Genomic DNA, 20879 nt, shown 5'->3' with positions numbered 1-20879 from the left:
TCCCTCCGGAAAGTCACTGTTTCCCTCCAGAAAGTCACTGTTTCCCTCCGGAAAGTCACTGTTTCCCTCCAGAAAGGCGCCGTTTCCCTCACTGACAGCTTGCCTCCCCTCCCCCAGCCCCTTTTCCCTCTCTTTCCGCTCACTTTCCCTCCCTTCCCTGGCCTTTCACAGCGGGCAGGAGCTGGGCAGAGTGCTGCTAATTGGGGCTGTGCCCCTCGCTGGGCGAGCCTTCACCTTTCCCCTCTCTCCTGCGGTAACCAAAGCCGAGCCTGGCGGGGCTGGAGCAGCCCGAGGTGCGCAACAAGAAGTGCTCTGCTAACAAGATGTCAGCGGCCTGAGGGAAAGGCTGGAGAGGGGAAAAGCTGTGGAGGGACCACTCAGTCCGTGCTGATTCCCATGTTCTTGGCACATACTGATGCCAGAGTGGTGCTGATGCTCTGTGGCAGTGAGCAGGTCACCCTGCTCTGTCAGGCATCTACCCCTAAATATTCCTGTCTATCCCTCTCACCATCCATCCATCCATCCATCCATCCATCCATCATCCATCCATCCATCCATCCATCCATCCATCCATCATCCATCCATATCCATCCATCCATCCATCCATCCATCCATCCATCCCTCCACACAGCCATCCATCCATTCATCATCAATCAATCCATCCATCCATCCATCCATCCATCCATCCATCATCCATCCATCCATCCATCCCTCCACACAGCCATCCATCCATCCATCCATCCATCCATCATCCATCCATCCATCCCTCCACACAGCCATCCATCCATTCATCATCCATCCATCCATCCATCCATCCATCCATCATCCATCCATCCATCATCCATCCATCCATCCATCCATCCATCCATCATCCATCCATCCATCCATCCATCATCCATCCATCCATCATCCATCCATCCATCCATCCATCCATCCATCCATCCATCCATCCATCCCTCCACACATCCATCCTCACCCATGCATGTCTGTCTATCCAGACAGACATAATTCCTCATCTCCCAGACACGGAGCTCTCACAGAGTCCCTGCACTGCCTGGTCAGAGTGAGGGTGGGCACCTCAGTATGCTGGTGACAGGTGCCAGCCCAGCAGGTCTCTAGCCCTGTGTGACTGGAAGAAGCTTTTGAGAGTGGGATCCGGGCAGGTTTGGTGGTGGAGCTGGACCCCTGCTCTCCCTGCAGTGGGAATGGTTGGTATCGCCCAGTCCATCACTGGGCAAGCTGGGGCCTGCCCTGTGCTTTAATGAATAGTCATGAGGGACAGAAGGGGTGGGCCCCGTTTTGTTGTTGGATGCAGCGAGTTGACAGAACTAAGGGAGATGAAAAAAGCAAAAAAGCCAACAGACGGCAGCACACGGGTGGCCAGCACAGCATCCCTGGCGCTGCCCGCCCGGCCCCACTCCCGCGCTCCTTCCTCCCGGCCACCGCCCCGACCCCATGACTCCCGTGGCAGGAGGCTTCCCTGCTCTCCGTCAACCCCGAGACAACTAAAATGCTCTACATCAGCGACCCGATGCAGCATTACACCACGGTAGGTGCTGCTTGCTACGGACGGGGTTTGCTTTGATGCTCTTCTTAGAATTATCCTCCTCTTCTGGGGCACCTGCTCTGGCTCTGCCTGCCCAGCCTGAGTGCTGCTGCTCGGGATGCTGCAGGTGCACACCTGTGCCCATCCTGCGGCTGCAGGGAGGAACTGGGGCTGGTCCAGCCCTGTGCACGAGCCGTGTTGGTGCAGGATGCTGCAGCCTGGCAGTCAGTCACTGTTCCTCTTGCTTTGCCCCAGCTGCTGCTTGCAGAGCCCACAGTGTGATTTGAGCCTCAGGTGCCAGGGGTGCAGGGTTCCTTACCTGTGTGTGCACAGGTGGGAAGGGCGTTAGCCAGAGCATCCATCCAAGGAACACCTGGAGGTGCTGGACACCACCAGCACCGCTTTGTCATCCATTGGGGACCTCATCAGCCGAGCCCACACCACACACCTGCCTCCCCAGGCAGGCTTCCTTTCCCTGGTGGAAATCCCTGGGATGGCAGGGCAGGTGAAACAATACCTGTGCTGCAGGTAATACATTTCCAGCCCTGTCATCAAGTGTCAAGTTTGTTTCCTTAGGGAAAAGGGATTTGTGTCTGTCCCTGGCATTTGGAACAGTCCAGCACAGGCACAGAGGGAGTCAGAGAGAGAAGCAAATTGCTTCATTCCTGGTTTTACCTTAAGTGTACTGGTACCAAGCCTGTGTGTCCATTGTTGGGGCTGTTCCATGGGAGGTCGTTGCTGCAGTTGTGTGAATAATTGTCCCTGTGTGTGTATGTACGTATTTACACACACACACACACAAAAACACTCCTGTCTTCGATTCGTCTTTTCGGGAAATGTTTCCACAATTTCATCAATTTTGAACAGCAAGTCTTTAGTTTTGCCCACGCGCCTGACTCAGGTCTCTCTGCCAGCAGATTCCCAAAGTCTGGGCTCTCAGGATGCTGCCTCTTGCTTTGTACTAAGGCAGCCCAGCTCGGGGCAGCCAGCCTGGCTGGTAGAGGTGATACCCTGGGTCTCGTATCTCCGCATTCTTCCTGAGGGAAAGTTTTCTCCCATACAGAGCTTGGGATGCTCCATTCTGTGGCAGGTCCCCATTCTCTTTCCCATTTACAGCCACAGGCTTCAGCCACAAACAATCATGTCTCTCAGCACAGGAGCAAAACAGCTCAGTCCTGATATTCCTGGATCAGCTGGGCTGCAAGCAGCCCCATCCAGCAGCAATCCCTTTTCCCTTGCTGTTCTCCTGGTTGATCCCTCAGTTTTGTCTGTGCCACCTCACTGGCTCTGCCCTGCCCACGGACCCCGCAGCAGCTGCATTTCCCAGTTGGATGGCAAGAGCTTTCCTAACATGCCTGATTTGCCAGAGTTTCTCGTAAGTTTTTCTCCAGGTGAAGCCTGGATTAAGGAAAGCTTGGCTTGTCTTTCGCTGGGCTATTTATAGAGTGGAGAGGAGGAATAGAGGGATTTAGGCGCATATTTTAGGGGAGAAAATGGCTGGATGCGTAAAAGCAAGCCAGATCTTGTTCAGCATTCCTCCAGTTAGTCACAGGCTCCAACGACCTTGTGAGAGATGTAGGCAACAGGAGAACTTCCCTGGAGAAGGATGATTGCCTTTAAACCATTCCACATCGAAGAGGGTTGGGTGAGGTTGGGATCCCAAGTTAAAACACGTCTCCTGATTCCTGAGCCGTGAGCCTTGCAGCCCTTTGGAGAAGGCTGAGCCTGCTGGCTGTGCCCATGGCTTGCACAGCTCTTGGCTTCCCAGAGCTGCCCCAGTGGGTGCTGGGGACAGGGACAGTCCCTGCCAGGCATGAGGGCAGTTGAGGGGGGCTGTGTCCCTGCTCCAGTGCAGGGAGCCAGGATGACACACAGCAATGCACCGGACACTGCACATGGTCACCAGCACTGCCACTGCCACTGGGGCTGCAGGGTGAGAGCAACCCCCGAGCAACTCAGGAACTCAGATTTCTGGGGGAAAAAAATCCCACTACGACTGAGAAATGGTTGTATTTGAGTCTGATTTTCTAATGAAATACTGAGGTTGTTTTAGCCATACTGCTCCTGGGAATGTCACTGTGCTTGGGTTGTGCCTGTGGGTAAAGGGGCTGCCAGCTCTTATTGGAAGAATCTGACAGTAATTGCTCAGAAAAGGAATAAGGAAATAAAATGAAAGAAGACATTATTTGGTCCAATGGGTCTGGAATAAGAGCCAGGACCTGCCTAAGTGGGTCCATTTACCCCGTGACTTTCCTGCAGCGCTCTGCATCGCGGCCGCGTGCTTTATAGGTTTGAGGTTTTCCCAAATTAGAGCTGCACCAGGCACTGGGAGCAAACATCCCGCTGGGAAACCAGCTACAAACCACTGCTCGGGGCTGGCTGGCTCAGGGAAGCACGCCCGGGAGTGGTGTGTGGGTGTGTGTCCGTGAACACATGAGGGACAGGTTGGAAAAGAGGCTGGAAAACAGGACGGCCGCTCGGTATCGCCATCGCGATAGAGCGATGTCATCAGCAGGGACTGCTGCTCACCTTGGCAGGGTGGCTTCACCGAGCTGTGACACTGGAAGGGACAGCGGGGAGCAGAGCCCTGCATGCAGGACAGGGCTGTCTCTCTCTGCCTGCAGCGGGACATCTCCCAACCCTGAGCAACCCCGCAACATCCCTGCCTTCTCCCCACTGTCAGAAGCGTGGCTGTCCCAAGGCAGGTGCGCTAGAAATGCAGGACTGTGACACCGCGCTGCCTCCAGCGAGGATGGAGCAGCTCGAGGAGGGTGATTTAAGCGTATGGAGTGCATCCCTCACACAAGTGGTGACCTGTCGGAAATCCCGAGCCACCCAGACCAGCTCTTTTGGCTCCCCTCCCGCACGCTGGCCCTTTAAGGAGGCTGTAACAGGACACCCCAGCCCTGCAGAAAGGTGGCTGAGGTTTCCCTGTCTCTAAACTGGCTGGTGTTTTCTTTTTTCCCTCCTCCCCTTTTCCCTTCCTCCAGTCCCAGTTCAATTTGCTGAACAACAGCATGGATCAGAGCATCGGCAGCAGAGCAGCCTCCACCAGCCCCTACAGCTCCGAGCACACCTCCAATGTCCCAACGCATTCTCCCTACTCGCAGCCCAGCTCTACCTTCGACGCCATGTCCCCGGCTCCCGTCATCCCCTCCAACACCGACTACCCTGGTCCCCACCACTTCGAGGTGACCTTCCAGCAATCCAGCACCGCCAAGTCAGCCACCTGGACAGTAAGTTGCATTCTTCTACCTCGGCTAGGGAGATGCTCAGCACCGCCGAGCGCGTCCTCACGGCCAACACCCAACGCGGCGGCGGTGGGGAGGCTCGCACGGGGCAGCTGCGGGATGCAGCCACCACTGATGGGGACTTCACCGGCACAGGTGGTGGCCCTGAGAAGCAAAGAGTGCTGGAAACATCAGTGCTTGCTTTCCAGGGGGTTTCTCCCAAAGGGGTGTGAAGCACAGCGGCTGGGATGTCACTTCTCTCGCCTCAATTCCCTAAATTTTTGGTAAATGTCCTCCGAAAATAAATGCCCTGGGGGAGTACCTGCCTTGTTCTCACGGTGCTTCCCGGCGTATTTGCCAGCGGGTGCTGTCAGAGACGAGGCCGTGGGCAAGAGGGACCTTTGCTCGTGTCTCCCGGCGCCGTTCCCAGCTGTGCTGTAAATGCCTGCTTGTCACTTCCAGTCCTTCTCCATCCCGTATTAGAGGAGTAACTTAATCCCTACAAGTGACAGCAAATAGCAGAGCAGGTTTTTAAGCGCAGTAGGTTTTGATGCACGGAGGGACGGCTGCCCAGCTCCTGCTGTCTGCTCGGGAGCCGGGATGCAGGTTTGGTCCACGGCTGCTCCGAGCCTCCTGCTGCCCGGCACAGGAGAGCTCTGCGAGCACGGACCCGGGGGCCGGGCACAGCGCACGGGGGCTGCTTTGCTTTTTGTGGCAAAAGCTCCTAAATTCTCATCCCTGCTGCTGGCTCAGCCCAGCGTTTTTAAGGAGAACCAACAATTGCTGCCAGTGCCACAAGTGGCAATCCCGCAGCGGGTACCTCTGGAGTACCCGGGAGAACAGCTCACCACGCTGGAGCCGGGTGGGTTTTCTCCTCCAGGAAGCACTGGCAGAGCAGGAAGGTTGGGATGGGAGGACTGGCACCCCGCAGGAACAGCAGAGTTTTCGCCGGGGCTGCGTTTTGACATTGTCATGGAACGGGCAGAGCAGCCCAGCGATATTTCAGCCCCGCGTGTGATAATGACCTTTGTTTGCGGAAGGTGACGTGTTTAATTGCCAAGACAGCCCTTCCTGCGGAGACAGAAAACATCCTCGGCTGCGGTCGTGCAGGGACACCCCGGCGGGATGCTCCCGGTTGTCCTGGGGAGGATGCGGGCGGGGACGGGCTCGGGCAGCGGCCGCAGCGCTGGGGCTGTGTCCTGCCAGGGGTGAATGGAGAGGGAAAGCAGCAGCCAGTCGGCAGCGATCCGGGCTTTGAATGCAGCCGAATTGGCGGCTGGTGCAGTCCGGCAGCTTCCCCACGGCCGGTGGCTGCTGCTTCACACGGACAGGGGACTTGGGACAGCGCCGTGGTTAAACACGACTTGCTCTCGCAGGGGTGGTTAATCCCCACTCTTTCCTCTGGCTTTCCTTGTGGGCTGTTGCTCAGGGATGTATTTCATTAGGAACTGAATAAACCGGAGGTCCTCGGGCAGGATGTGATTCCAGCCCACTCCTATCCCTGCTGGGGGATTGATAACTCCTATCAGTGACAGGTAAAGCTGCACATTCCCGTGCCGCTAAAGCGTCCCAATGGAAACCGAAACAAGGCACTGCAGGATGGCTTGTCCCAGCACGTAGGGATGGCGGCCAGAACGTGTCTGATGCTCGCTTGCCACTGTCCCCAGCGAGGAGTGCAGTGGGATGGCTTTGGGGTGGAGCAGACACAGCGCAGCAGGGCTCCCCTCCTGAAAGCCATCCCATTCCCCTGGCATCTTTCCACGGTTCTAACTAAAGGGAGCTCGACTGTCTCACATCACCCTGAGCTGACTGTTCTCCTGTAGCTGTGTCCCACTGGCAGCTCAGCTCACCAGGACAGGATATGGCTGTTTTTCCCAAGCCTTTGTGGGAGATCAGGGCAGGCAGTGCCACACGATGCCCTCCCAGCCTTGGGGGACCCAGGAGCCGCCCGGAGAACGCGTTCATTCCAGGGATGGCTGGGAGCTTCTGTGGAGGGAGCCACGGCTGCAAGGATGGGTCCTGGGAAAGGCCCCGAGTGAGCACTTGAATGCCTGAAGTGGCTTTAACACTCGGGAAGGCAGTCAGAGGTGTGTGACCCTCTGAGGCACGATGCTGGGGTGGCTGCATCCCCCAGAGCTGGGGGGGCTGCAGGGCCAGTGCCCACCTGCACTGGAGCTGAGCCTCGTGGAGAGCAGCAGTGGGTTGGCAGAATCTGGCACCCTGGAGAGCACAGGGGATGTTTCATTTGAAGCAGAGATTTCTGCAGGATTGTCAAGGCAGGTGTAGCGTGTCCGGCTTGCCGAGGTGCCACATGAGGAATGGTCCTGCAGTGACAGCTGGGGTCACCCTTTGTCCTCCTGGCTGGGGCTGTCACAGGCATGGTCAGTGCTGGAAGATAAGGTCACTGCCTTCCACTCACTGTGAGCTCTGCAGTGCCACACCTGAGAGTTTGTCCTGGTTTAACAGGGGAAGGAGCTCAGCAAAAGAAATGTGTTCTATGTTGTGAATGATCACACAAATAACACTGCATGGGACACTGTGAGCCTCCACAGGAGCTGGGAACACACATGTAATGTAAGGAAAAGCCACTGGGAAACGCAGGCACTTGGGAAGTGCCTGTTCAGTAGGTGTGGGGACAGAAAGGGACGTCTGACAGTGCAGTGATGGTCACACCAAGCACAGCAGCACCAACCATCCTGGTGCTGTGCAGGACCTGCGTGGTTTGGGGCAGCACTCAGGAAGAACCAACCCAGCCTGTTCCCCCTGGGGAAGCCTCATGGCTTTTGGATATGCTGAGCTTTGCTGCACCCAATATTTTATGCCAGGATGGCTGATCAATTTCCACAAGCACTGACCACAAGCTCAGCAGAGCCAATGCGCTGGGCAGCATTTTGGAGCAACGAGGGGTCCACTGCACTGAAGAAGTCTCAGCTGAAGGTCTCTTGCAGTTTGGGGTTGAACCATGGAGGATCTGGCCACAGAGGAAAGGACAGCTGGTGAGCAGGCAATGCCAAAACAAATGGTTTGTGTGAGTCATCTTGTCAAAAGATTTGGCATCATATTTTGATATAATCACAAGCTGTGGTTGATGGAAGCGTGTAGCTCAATGGCCTCCTGGTTTTGAAGGGTTTTGACTAGAATCCCTCTGGGAGATGTGGCATTTCCTATTTTCCCTCACTTAGAAAAGGAGGCTCCTAAGCACCAGATGAGCTGGCCCCTCTATAATCCTGGACAAGCGCTTGGTCTGCAGGGCTGGGCAAATCAGTATCACCCGGGCAGGGGAGCCAAGTGTCCCCAAGCCCTGCCCACACACAGTGCTCCTGTCCACACTTCAAACCCTCTATTGACAAAACAGACACGGCCTGGGAGGGAGATGTGAAGAAGACGAACAGTTTGGAACAGATTCCTTGTAGAGCAATAGAAAAGAAACATTCTGCATGGAAGTTCTCCCCAAGAAGAGCAAGGGGGCTCGATCATGGTATGCCCAGGAGATAGTTCCTGATAGCAGCCAGCTCTTTAATCTAATAGCAAAAGACATAATGAGATCCAGCACTTGGAAGCTGAAGCCAGGCAAATTCAGACTAGAAACAAGGAGGAATATTTATTTTATTTTTTTTTTTAGCAGTGAGGATAATTAACCATAGGAACAATTTACCAAGGAATGTGGTGGATTCTCCCAACTCCTGAAGGATTCAAATGAGGAGTCTGCATATCTCTCCAGAGATAAGATGTGCTTTAGCAGATACCCTTGACTCAATGCAGGAGGAGGAGGAAGGGGTCTGAGGGTAGCAGTGTGGACAATGGGACCAGAACATCATCAGCTGCTCTCCCTTGCTTCAAAATACTGATTTTCTAATTTAGGAAATCTGTGAATGGAAAAGGGTGAAGCCTTGGGACTGACATTACCCAGCTCTGTCCTGGCAGGGACTCTGGGCAGTGCTGGGTGACATTGTGGGTGACCCTGTCCCAACCCCCGGGCTGAGCTCTGAGTGTCACCACCAGCCCCGGACAGAAGCGGCCGCGCCTTCCCGTGCTGTGGGAAGCCCTCCAGGCTGCTGCCACCTCCCTTTTCATTTTTAATGGCCTTCTTATCGCAGAGAGCAACGGCCAGATGCCGAAAATAAGGTTTTCCGTGCGGGCTGGAAGCCCCCCTGTGGCAGGCGGGCCGCCGGGCGGGGCGGGCCGGGAGCTGCAAGCCGGGGCTCGCCGGCATCCCGGAGCCCCCGCTGCCCGCTGCTGCCCGGACACGCTGCAGCCGCAGCCCCTCGCCACGCCAGCCAGCTGGGAAGTGACGGATAATTAGGATTTTTCTCAAGTCGGGCTGGCGGCGGTCGGGGCTCCCTCCCGGCCGGACGCTGTCGCAGGTGCCGGAGATGCAGAGGCGTTAATGGGGTCTTTGGCCTCCCGCGGCCGGGCTGCGGAGGGACGTGGGGATCCAGGCTGAGGGGGAGCTGCCTGGGCACACACGGAGCCCCTGGAGCCGGGGGGAGATGGACAAACCCCCGAGCAGGCAGGCAGGGGGGTCTCTGACACGGGCGTGGAGGGTCTGAACCACACCCAGGGTGCTGATGCTGTTTGGGGCAGCAAACAGCCTGCGAGGGAAAGGCTGGGCAGGTCCGCAGCCGAGGGGAGCTGCTCCTGCTCCCATGGATGGCAAACAGCAAAGCAGCCTGCATCCCAGTGCTCGGCCAGCGGAGATGGCAGCGTGGGACTGGTTCCTCTTGCTTGATAGATCTTGCAGCTGGAGCATGGGCACTGGGGAGCTGAAATGCTTTCTCTGGTCCTGACTGAATGAGGAGGATGGGAGTGATTGGTGTGCTGGGAGGCAGGTTCTTCCTTGCCGGTTGCTGTCTGTGGCTCTTTGGGGTAGAGGCAGATACAAAGAGGAGCGAAAATTCTTCAGGAGCATCTCTGTACCAAGAACCCCTCTGCAAACTCTCTGGAGGTGAGAAGGTGGCACCTTTCCATATCCCAGGGAGGTTGCTGTCCAACAGCCATGGCCTGGAGATGATTTGGGCCTCACATAGCTGAGGACACTGAATAGCTGTGCAGACAATATTTTGGTGTGCCAGAAGTTGGAAATCAACCCCAGCACCTGCCTGCTCCAGAGCCCATGGAAGCAAACCCACTGGAGGCTTTCCACCAGCTCTCTCAGGGTGTGGATGAGGCTCCAGGAGCTCCAGACACAATGGAATTAAGAAAAAAGGCAAAGGAATTCGGTGTGTGATGTTCCAACATGATCCCGCTATCAGCTCCACTATCTTGAACGTGTCTGGTATGCACAGGTCAAGGGAATGGCTTCCTGGCAATGCTGCTCCATCAGGAAGGCAAAGCTCCCTGGCAGGAGAGGTGGGAGAGGGTTGGGAGCCCTGATTTCCAGTGTATCTGAGGGGGAGAGGATGCTGGTGTGCCCTTGGCAAACCCACTCACTGCCCATGCCCACTGCAGGCAGTGGCTGAGACAGCAGAGGAACAGCCCCTCCTGCATGGCACAGCCCTCCTGGGGTGCTCCAGAGCCAGCCCCCTGAAATCTTGCTCTTGCTGTGCTGGTTTTCATATTTCCTTCCCAGCAGCAATTCCCAAGGCCAGCTCAGCCTCCTCTTCCCTTCCTTCTCCTCCCAGCCTGCTCCCTGCATCCTTGGCGGTGTGAAGTAACCTCCTTGCTGAATTTGTGGCTTCCCTTTTTGGGAGGGAGGGAGGGAGCTCTGGGCTCTGAGGGGATCTGAGTATCCACCACACAGAGGGAGTCAGATCCACTAGAAGAGATTAAGCCCCCAGAGTGCCAGTGCTGGATCAGCAGTGAGAGAGGCCCCAGCTGGAAGTTATTTTAAGGATGTGCTCACTTGGGAAGGCTGGGAGAGGAGTCCTTTGGGGGCAAACCAAGGAATTTTAATTAGCAGTAATAGCATGCTAATTAAGGTAGAAGAACACGAGCTGGAGCACAGGGAGCCTCCCTGTGCTGCTCTGCTGCGAGGCCCTGAGACCTCAGTGGTCTGTAAGGCTGGGGGACCTGTGGGGGACAGAGACCCCCTGCAGCTGATGATGGCTGGGGTGATCAGGGGGCTCTGCTGAGTGCGTTGAGACCCCCTGTCCTGGGCACAGCTGGTGGTGGCTGGAGTCACCCCAAGGCATCACTGCCGTGGTACTGAAACCACAGACACCGGGAGGTGAGTGTTGGGACATCCCTTATGACCATCACCCCAACCCATCATTATTGTGGTGCAGGGACTGGGAAGATGGGGAGATGGGTTTTGGGGCATCCCTTATGACCCTGATCCATCACTGCTGTGATGCAGGGACTGGAGGCACAGTGTACCAGGGTACCTCCTACAGCCATCCCCAGGGCAATATCCCCACTGTCCAGCCCACCTGTGTGCTGGGCAGGTACCTCAGGCCCCACTGGACACTCCCCTCTCAGGCACCAGTCATACTCAAACCTGGCTCGTAGTAAATGAGCAACAAAGTAGCTTGGGGAGGAATTTCCAGCTCAGTGAGGAGTTTACAGGCCGGTGATTAAAAAATGGTTATTAAAAAAAAATTAGACGGAGAAAAAAAAATTAGCTGTGCCGCCGGCACGTCTTCCAGGATCTGTCGTAACAGATTCGTCCGAGCCGGTTAACGGTATTTGCGGTTTGCAAGATGCTACATGTCTGGGGAAGATGACAGACACGTTATTATCACCTCTCGGCTGCGATCTGCCCCAACCTGTCCCAGGATGCAGCTCCGCAGCTGCTTGCCGGGGAGTGCAAGGAAATTAGCAGCCGGAGGCAGCACTTTTCTTCTCTCTGCCTTGCCAGGCCAGTGGCTTTATTGGGGATCCATTGACTGCAGTCCTGGACACGTCTTGAGTAAAGCTAATGAGAAGCCTGGAATGTAGGAGAAGAGGAGGAGGTGGCTGGTAGGGATGGGGGGAGGATTTGTGGAAAAAGCAATTGTTGAGCAAATCATTTCCTTCTAGAGGGAAAGGAGGCCTTGGCTGTGCCTTCCCCAACAGGCAAGTCTAGACGCTTCGGTGTCAACAGTTGAAGATAAATAAGATTTTATCAGCTCCAAATCTGTTGGGACACATCCTCCTAGCGGTTCTGCTGCCCAGGGACAGCCGGGCAAGATGGACTTCCCCAGGAGGTCTTTCCAGGCAGAGGATTCAGGTTATTTTTTGTGCGAGGGAAAACCACCTCTCCCTGCTCATTTCCTGCATGGGGAGGCAGCCCTGGAGCAGTGATGGCCTCTGGAGCCATCTCCTGGTCCTCTCTCGGGGTGGGCAGTGATGGATGCTGAGACTCCACATCACTGCTGCATCCACGAGCCATTGTGGGACATTCACTCAGTGGAATCTTGGTGTCCAGAACACTTCCTTGGGGCAGCAGCACCAGGATAACCATGGTGAAGCCCCACAGCGATCTCATCTCACTGAAAAGCAGCTGCACTTCAAAGACATCCAAGGACTCTTTGTGGCACTAAGCTCTTGGGGAAACAGAGCTTAGAGCTGATAGGCTGCTAGGAGTTAAATAATTTGGCTTCTCCGTTTTTTGGCTTATTCCTAGTGCTCTGGACAGACAGCAGTAGCAGGGAAGGGACAGAGACAGAGCTGGCATCGCACTGTCAGCTCAGAAGCTGAGTGTGACACTGGCAGCTGCAGGAAATCCCAGAGAAATAGAGCTTCTGTGTTCCCATAGGCTCCAGGGGAGACTGTCAGTGCTGCTGCTGCTCTGTGCTGCCTCAAGCAACCCACAAGCCACAGAAACCATTGTGTTCCTCACACACATGGTAACACACAATAACAGACACTCTCCGATGTCCTACAGGAACAGAGATGACCTGAGTCCTAATGTAAGCATGGAAATAGACACCTGTGGTCCCCAGGACAGAGCAGGGTGTGGAGACACAGGCAGGAGTCTGGCTTCTTTGTACATGGGAAAGAAATCCTGGAGCTGAGGTCTGGACGTGCCAGGAAGGGGTTCAGGTGCCCCAAGATGTTGTTCCTGTGCCGGCAGCAAGCTGGCCACAGCTCAAGTGACCTGAGCTTTGGCTGTGACCCAGGTGTCACATGTCCTGAGAGGTCAGTTTGTCCAAACACTGCAGAATGGGAAGGATGTGGGTGTACAGACTGAGGTTCCCCCAGCGCAGGTGGCAGGAACACAGCCATGACACACAGGGAGCCGAAGCAGCAATGCGGCGGCGCTGGTCTGCGATTAAATCCCAGCGTTTTGATCTCTGAGTTCTGCTCTGCCACTGCCTCATGTCACACTTGAGGAACCCATGGTGCCTGTGGTCCCTGCAGGGTGCTGTGAAGGGTATGGCTGTTCTGGGAGGTACCAGGGCCTCAGGTGATGCAGCACAGGCTGGCAGAGATGTGCATGGGGCAGATAATTATCAAATACAGATAATGGAGGAGAGAGATGTCTGCCCAGGGACATTCTGCTCAGCAGAGGTTTTGCTATCTCGTACAGAGAGTATATTGCCAAGCTGGGGATGCAGTACAGCTGGGGATGCAGAACCTCCTGGGATCCCAAAAAGACAATGCTGGCTGTCCTGGTGGCCCTGAGCAGTGTGGGTCTGCAGGGCTGGGAGCGCTCAGCCCTGGCTGCGGCTGGAGACACAGCACAGGATGGCTCTACACAGAGAGGAATCAGGAGTGCAGCTGCCCAGGACACAGCCTGGACTTTTCTTGCCCAGAATTATCAGCAGGGAGTTCCTTAAAAGAATAGTTTGTTATTGTGGAGGGATCTTTGAAGGCGATCCCGGAGCTGTTGGGACACGATAAGGTTATCAGCGGAGGCAAGTCTGCACGGAGCGGCCGCCTTCCCCCTGCAGGGCATCACTCTGCTATTTAACAGAGATTTATCCATGTCATAACATGGTATAATGAGAGAATTTGTTACCAAAGAACTTGCCATAATGCACCTCTGCTCCTCCAGAGCAGTTATAGTTCCCAGGCATGTTGAGGGCTGCCCGGGAATGTCTACATGAAAAGATCCTTTGACAGGAGTTGTCAGTATTTTAACACCTGGCAAGGAAGAGCCCCCTCCAAATAACCCTTGTTTTGCCATGGTGGCTCCTCTAAACGAGGGTGTTAAACCCCATCGTGCTGGGTGAGTGAGTCCCGTGGTCTGTAGCCACATGGGAGTTTTGGCCAGGCAGAGCAGGGTCACCACACTGTGAGTGCAGCCCACGCTTCCAGCTCAGGCCTGATCCCTGAGAATCCCTGCTAGGGATGCAGGATCACGCCCAGGAAGCTAACCTGGCCATGGAGTCAAGGTGTAGTCAGCATCATCCGGTGTGAGTGCAAATTTGGGGATTTTAGTGGATGTTTCCAAGTATCCTCATTTGTTGGGCGAGTCAAAGTGCCTACAAAAATAAGGATTAATTCTTGTTGTCAGGTTCAAGTACGTGTTACACCTCTCAGTCACCATCCTCCAGTAACCACAGCATCTTCCTGCTCTCCCCAGCGCTGAGCAGGTTCTGAACTTGGGACACTGAGGATACCCCACTGAACCTCCAGGTACCTGCTGCTAGCTACAACCAGTCCAGTGCTGCAGGAGCTGCAGGAGCTGCTGCTGTTTGCCTTGGCAGAGCCTCTGCCCTTTATGTCTCCCCAGAACTTCCCCAGAGACCACCTAAATGAGACAAACCTGGAAATATTTCTCTTGTTTGCCATGTCCCAGTCCTGGTGTTGGGAGCACCTTGCTCAGCCACAGGCAGATCTCCTGCAGCCAGGGCAGCAGGACTGGGAGACACAAATCCTTTCTGCCTGATCCACAGCTGCACTGGGACACGCTCGTGGCCAGGAAAAGTCGGGACTGAGCCACCACTGTCAGCCCCTGAACAGCTTCCAGCCCTGTGCTGAGCCCCCATTCTGGGCAGCCCCCACTCAGGAGCCGCCCAGCACGGGGAGAGCAGAGCCTCCCCTCGGCACACCTGTATTTGGATGGCTCAGGACAAGCTTTAACATCCCTACAAATGCTCTGCACGGTGGTATTTTTTTGGCAGCAGGCTCTGTGTTGTGGGGATGAGATAAAATACCTGGAGCAGGAACATGCCCTGCCATGCAGGGACGGGCTGCTCCGAGCACAGGGGTGGGCTGGTGTATAGCAAACACATTCCTTGCGAGATGGAAAACAGCATGGCATGGCTGAGGTGGAAGGGAATTGCACATCCCCACACCTGGGCAGTTCCTGGAAGGTGAAGGACAGGCTCTCCTTCCCCAGCCCTGCTCTGGAGGGACACACACACTGCAGACCCCAGAGCTTCCCCCATCCAAGGGCCTTGTGAGAGGAGTTTGCCACTGAGAAAACCCCACTGTGCCCTCACAGGGAGGAATTTGGTGGCCACAAACAATTTTCTACTCAGAAGTTATGGTTGGTACTGCCTCTAGCTGCCACAGAGCATCCTCCTCCCACAGCCAGCTCAGGCAGTGGTCCCCATCATGTCCCTACCCCATCCTCTCCCTGAACCACTGCTGCTGCAAAGGATTGAGTCAGGATCAGGACAAACCCGTCTGTGGGTTTGTTTCCCAGGTCCTGCCTAATCGGCTGTGACACTGCTAATGGCATCAAGCACGATTTCCTCAGGCTGTGGTGTGTCACCCTTGGTCAGGAGCCCTGTGTGAGACAGACTTGGGAATATTTCCAAAACAGGCTGAATGATGCATGAATGATGATGGTTTTGTTGATTTTCAGTGAGATTCCCTCTGTCTCAGTGCAGTTGTGCCCTGCTCTGCCAGAGCCTTTGCCCATCTGGGGAACCCTTCCCTGCCCCAGGAGGTGGCTGTGTCTGGTTTATGTGGGAAGAAGAAACCACATAATGTGGGTGAAATAATCAGATTTCAACATTTCCAGGGGAACGGGAACACCTTTACACCAGAGCAGCACAGGAAGCTGAGGCTGGCCAGGGGAGCACCCTCCACCCCAACACCACAACACCAGTGATGCTCACCTGAGGGATGTCTCCTCTTTTCCAGTACTCCCCGCTGCTGAAGAAGCTCTACTGTCAGATTGCCAAGACATGCCCCATCCAGATCAAGGTGTCCACCTCGCCGCCCCCAGGCACCATCATCCGGGCCATGCCTGTCTACAAGAAGGCAGAACACGTCACCGAGGTGGTGAAGCGCTGCCCCAACCACGAGCTCGGCCGCGACTTCAATGACGGTGAGGGCTCTAAGCTGTGCCCACGGACACACGTCCCTTGTGTCACAGCTCTCGTGCACACGGGATGAGCGCCCTGGGCAGCAGCCCTGGCTCTAACTGGAGGTTTGCCCTGCAGGCCAGTCAGCCCCTGCCAGCCACCTCATCCGGGTGGAAGGCAACAACCTGTCCCAGTACGTGGATGACCCGGTGACGGGGCGGCAGAGCGTGATGGTGCCCTATGAGCCACCACAGGTACCCGGCTGCTCGAGGCAGGGGGAAGGACCAGCCCCTGCCTCCCTGGTTTGGGCTGCTTGGCCCAATGTCCCCCTCGCCCTGGCACATCTCTGTGCTCGCCCCCAAGTGGTGGCAGCTACACTCCAGAACCTGCAGCTCCCAGCCCTGTGAAGCATCCCAGAGCAGCCTGATCTTGGGAAGTGGGGTGAAATGGGATATTCCCTGCAGTCCTGCCCCGGGTGCCCCCACAGTCCTTGTACAGTCCCCTCTTTCCAGCTGGGACCATCCCCACACCATCCCCAGTGTTCCCCTGCTCATCCCGCCGAAGCACCAGCCCTGTGCCACAGGGTCCAGCCCTGATTCTTCACTCCTGGGGGATCCCAGCCTGCCTCCCCTCCTCTTCTCCACTCCCCGGGGATCCCAGCCTGTCTCTCCTCACACTCCCCGCTCAGCACCTGCTCTCCCCTCCCGGGCAGGTGGGGACCGAGTTCACCACCATCCTGTACAACTTCATGTGCAACAGCAGCTGCGTGGGAGGGATGAACAGGAGGCCCATCCTCATCATCATCACCCTGGAGACGAGAGAGTGAGTGGCTGCGGGAGCAGGGATGGGCATCCCACTGCGGGAGGGCTGGGGAAGGAACCTTCCCCTGCAGGGAGCACCCCCAGGGAAGGGAACGGGGCAGCCCCAGCTCATGGCACAGGAATGCTCCCCTCTGCCAGCTTGGAAAAGGGCTGGCACGGAGGGACCAGGGACCCGGCCCAGCAGCTGGAGCCTTCCTCTGCCCCAGGAGTGCCTCTTCCCCAGGAGCCAGCTGCTGAGGGGCTCCGTTGCTCCCTGAGGGTCGCCATCTGGTTTCTGCCTGGATTGAGTCCCGGTGCCCTTCCCAAGGAGAAGCAGGGTCACTGATTGCTCTGTTCTCCCAGTGGCCAGGTCCTGGGGAGGAGATCCTTCGAGGGGCGGATCTGTGCCTGTCCGGGCAGGGACAGGAAAGCTGACGAGGATCATTTCCGAGAGCAGCAAGCCCTGAACGAGAGCGCGGCCAAGAACGGCAATGCCAACAAGCGCAGTGAGTCCCCTGTCAGCGGCTGGGGGGCCCAGGGCACCCGAAATCCCTGCACTCCTGACCTTGGGGCTCAAATCCACACTCAGGGATGATGTTTCCACCTTTCTCCACTAAACCTCATAAGTCGGACCCCGCCCCTCTCCCCACAGAGTCTGAAGATACCTGTGCATGGCTCTCGTGGCCAGATACGTTTGTTCATTATTGACAATAGCAAAGGGACACTCCCATGCCAGGCCCCAAGAGAATGGTTTTAGCGTCCTGCACAGCTTGAAGTGCTCCCTGCCATGTCCTATCTCCCACGACTCCACCAACTCTCTTCCCCTCTCCTTTCCAGCCTTCAAGCAGAGCCCCCAGGGCATCCCAGCGCTGGGCACTGGCATTAAGAAACGGAGGCACGGGGAGGAGGAGATGTACTACGTGCCTGTAAGTGTGGGTGTGCTGCAACTGGGTCAGAAATCGGCTTGGGACAGCAGTGGCACCATCCCCTCTGCCAGAAGCAGCTTGGGGAGGGGATGTTGGGCAGGTTGGGGCTGCAAAGGCTCTTGTAGGACAGCAGGGGCCTTGGCAATAGGAGCAAAAGCATCCATGGACACATGTCCAAGGGATTCCGGCATCCCAAACAGTCCCTGGCCACAGTGACAGTCTGGGTGGGAAAAAGGGAGCATGGGGAATTGGCCAGGTGGGACGGGAATAAAGCAAAGTCCTGGTCTTGTTCTCTCCTCCAGGTTCGAGGCCGGGAGAACTTTGAGATCCTGATGAAGATAAAGGAGAGCCTGGAGCTGGTGGAGCTGGTCCCACAGCAGCTGGTGGATTCCTACCGGCAGCAGCAGCAGCAGCTCCTGCAGAGGCAGTGAGTCCTGCCACAGCCCCCGAGATCCTCACAGCCCCTGAGACCATCAGAGCACATGTGACCCCCAAAGTCCCAGAGACCCTAACAGTCCCAGAGAACCCCCCACAACCCCTGAGACCCCCACAGTCCCCAAGAACCCCCCAATCCTCCAGGCCCCTGCAGCCTCCTGAAACCCCCGCAGTTCTAAGACCTCTGCCATCACCAAGACCCCCATGGTCCCTAAGATCCCCCCGGTCCCCCAGACCTCTGCAGCCCCTTGAGAGCCCCACAGCCCCTGAGCACCCTTGGTAGGGAGGCCTGATGGACTGGAGCTCCCTCCAGGCCAGAACAGGGCAGCTCCATCCCACTCACCCCAGTCTGACCAGTGTGTTCCCCTCCCAAACAGGAGCCAGCTGCAGACACCATCCTCCTACGGCCCCGTCCTTTCCCCCATGAATAAAGTCCACGGTGGAGGAATCAACAAGCTGCCCTCTGTGAACCAACTGGTGGGGCAGCCTGCCCAGCACAGCTCCAGTTCTGCACCCAGCCTGGGCCCCATGGGTACGTCCTGCGTCACCAGGCCGAGCACAGGGCTCTCCCTGCCCAGGAGTGGGGGTTATCGGGTCTGGGTGGTGTCTGACGGGTGTGTTTGTTGCCTCTGCCCAGGACCTGGAATGCTGAACAGCCACCCCATGCAGACCAATGGAGAAATGAACGGGGGCCACTCATCCCAGTCCATGGTGTCCGGCTCACACTGCACCCCCCCACCACCCTACAACCCCGACCCCAGCCTTGTCAGGTAGGGCAGGCACCCGCTGTCCTGGCTGTCTTGTCCTCTGTTCCTTGCTGTGTCCCCTGCTCTAACCTTCCCATCTGTCTGGCAACTGGTCAACTGGCCACTGGCCCCAACTGAGAAATCACTGCTGTTCCTCTCACCTCAGCAACCAAAGCCCAGCTACCAATCAGTCAGAAATCCTCACTGCCCTCATAAACCTCTCTGGAATCTGTCCCTGATCAATTAGAAATTTAATTACATCCAAAAGAGGGTCTTGTCCTACATGTCCAATGGCATGTGGCTTTATGAGCTTCCCCTTCCCCTTCCAGCAACAACTGGAAATGGGTCCATGTGGATTATTTCAATCAGAAATGCATTGACAGCTCTGCAGGTTTTTAATGTTTTGGCCTTTGACCATGGATGCTTTGACAGACCTTGGGCCAGCATCCACACAGGGCAGAGCCCAGAGCATGCCCTGATCCCCCTCCCCAGAAGATTGAGCTCCCTCATATTATATGGGTTCTGAGCCAAAATCTCAGACAATCAGGAGAAAAACATCTGTAGTTTTAGGAATGAACATAACCCCACATTTTGCTTTGACCTTAGTGGCAGTGGAGCTGTCTACATCCCCCATCTGACATGGTCTGTCCCACAGAGATGGGACACAGCTGTTGTTCATGAGAACTTAATGCCACTTTATTTTCCAAACTTTCTCTGCAGTTTTTTAACAGGATTGGGGTGTCCAAACTGCATCGACTATTTCACCTCACAAGGGTTACAGAATATTTACCACCTGCAGAACCTATCCATAGAGGTAAATGCTTTGGGGAGATCTGTTCTTACCACTTGTTTCCAGCAGCTGTTGGTCTGAAAAGCAAAACCAAACTGTTTTGGAGGAAGGGAAACCTGTGCCCCAACCCCTCACACAGAACATGTGCTCCCAGAATCGATGCCTGTCATTCCTGTCCCCTTGATGGTCCTTCAGAGGCTATAGCTCAGGCCTTGGTAAAAATCACAGCCAGTCCCAAAAAACCACGGCCAGCCTCAGCTGCTTCCTCCAGACTCTCAGAAACAAGAGAGATCAAAGATTCCCAGGCCAGAGCTCAGGGACATTTTCCACCTAACACAGAGAACACTGTTGAGGTGCTCAGTGGAACACTGCAACTCCCACGGAGCCGGCAGGGAACCCCACTGCGCTTCAGGGAGATTTAATCTGGTCTCACCTCTTCCCCGGCTAGTCTTTAAGATGAAAAAGGCTGAAAAAAGGGAGTTGAGCCCAGGGCATTTTTATTAAGGGAAGTCTGGAACAAAATAGCCAAGGTCAGGCAAAAGCTGTCAGAAAAAGCATGGAGGGGATGCTGGAAATCCGCTGTGTGTGCCCAGAGCATCAGCCTCTGCGGCTGCCACACTGTGGTGCTGGTAACAGGGGCAGCACTGGAGCCAGGGCTTCCACAGCCCATCAGAGGAACAAGAAAAGGGAAAACAAAAAATAATCCTGAACCCTTTGAGCTGTAGCAAGCCCTGTAAATCCTGGAGTTTGTGTTTTGGCTGAGACAGAACTCCTGCCCAACCCTGTTTTGACCCCATTTTGCCCCAGGCAAGTGTAGCAGTGTCTCTACCTGCCAGCTACAACATCCCGCGGGAGAGATGATGATTTGTCACTGGTGGCTGGGGCCAGTTGTGTAACCTGAGCCTGGTTTTGCACCATTTGCTGAACTAACTCCATGACCGTGTGTCAGCTGTCCAAGGAAACGTTTAGGAATCGCCAAAACTTGTGTCAGGGCAGAGCTGTGTGTCTGAGTCGGCATTTGTAGCTACTAATTGCATACTCGCTGTCTGCTCCAGTTAACACTCCCGTGAGTCTCTGTGTTGGCATTAACATGGATCCCTGGCAGCTCCCCCTGTGCTGGTGTGTGTCCCCAGTCTGAGGTCACCCACCTCTCCTGGTGTCACCCACCTCAATGCTCGATGCTGGTGCTGCTCCAGCCTCCTGGGCCAGGGCCAGAGCAGAGGCCATCCCAAGTGCACAGGCACAAGGATGCTCCACATGCTGCTCTACAACCTGTGTCCGAG

The 20879-nt window shown here is 55.9% G+C and overlaps 1 protein-coding gene across 3 annotated transcripts in view; it reads left to right on the top strand.

Moving 5' to 3' along the window:
• TP73 (tumor protein p73) overlaps positions 1 to 20879 on the top strand; it is a 32928-nt gene that overhangs the window by 9509 nt on the left and 2540 nt on the right. For all 3 annotated transcript variants that reach the window (XM_086860772.1, XM_086860773.1, XM_023940397.2), the window contains exons 4-13: positions 4537 to 4782; positions 15736 to 15922; positions 16038 to 16153; positions 16612 to 16721; positions 17063 to 17205; positions 17537 to 17625; positions 17928 to 18052; positions 18438 to 18592; positions 18698 to 18830; positions 19527 to 19620. In XM_086860772.1, coding sequence (XP_086716898.1) covers positions 4537 to 4782; positions 15736 to 15922; positions 16038 to 16153; positions 16612 to 16721; positions 17063 to 17205; positions 17537 to 17625; positions 17928 to 18052; positions 18438 to 18592; positions 18698 to 18830; positions 19527 to 19620 — 1398 coding nt within the window. The remainder of the gene's footprint in view (positions 1 to 4536; positions 4783 to 15735; positions 15923 to 16037; positions 16154 to 16611; positions 16722 to 17062; positions 17206 to 17536; positions 17626 to 17927; positions 18053 to 18437; positions 18593 to 18697; positions 18831 to 19526; positions 19621 to 20879) is intronic.

The sequence above is a fragment of the Cyanistes caeruleus genome, chromosome 22 (assembly GCF_971803275.1).
Source record: "Cyanistes caeruleus chromosome 22, bCyaCae1.hap1.1, whole genome shotgun sequence".
NCBI classification, from domain to species: Eukaryota; Metazoa; Chordata; class Aves; order Passeriformes; family Paridae; genus Cyanistes; species Cyanistes caeruleus.
This window is presented reverse-complemented; position numbering and strand designations above follow the sequence as displayed.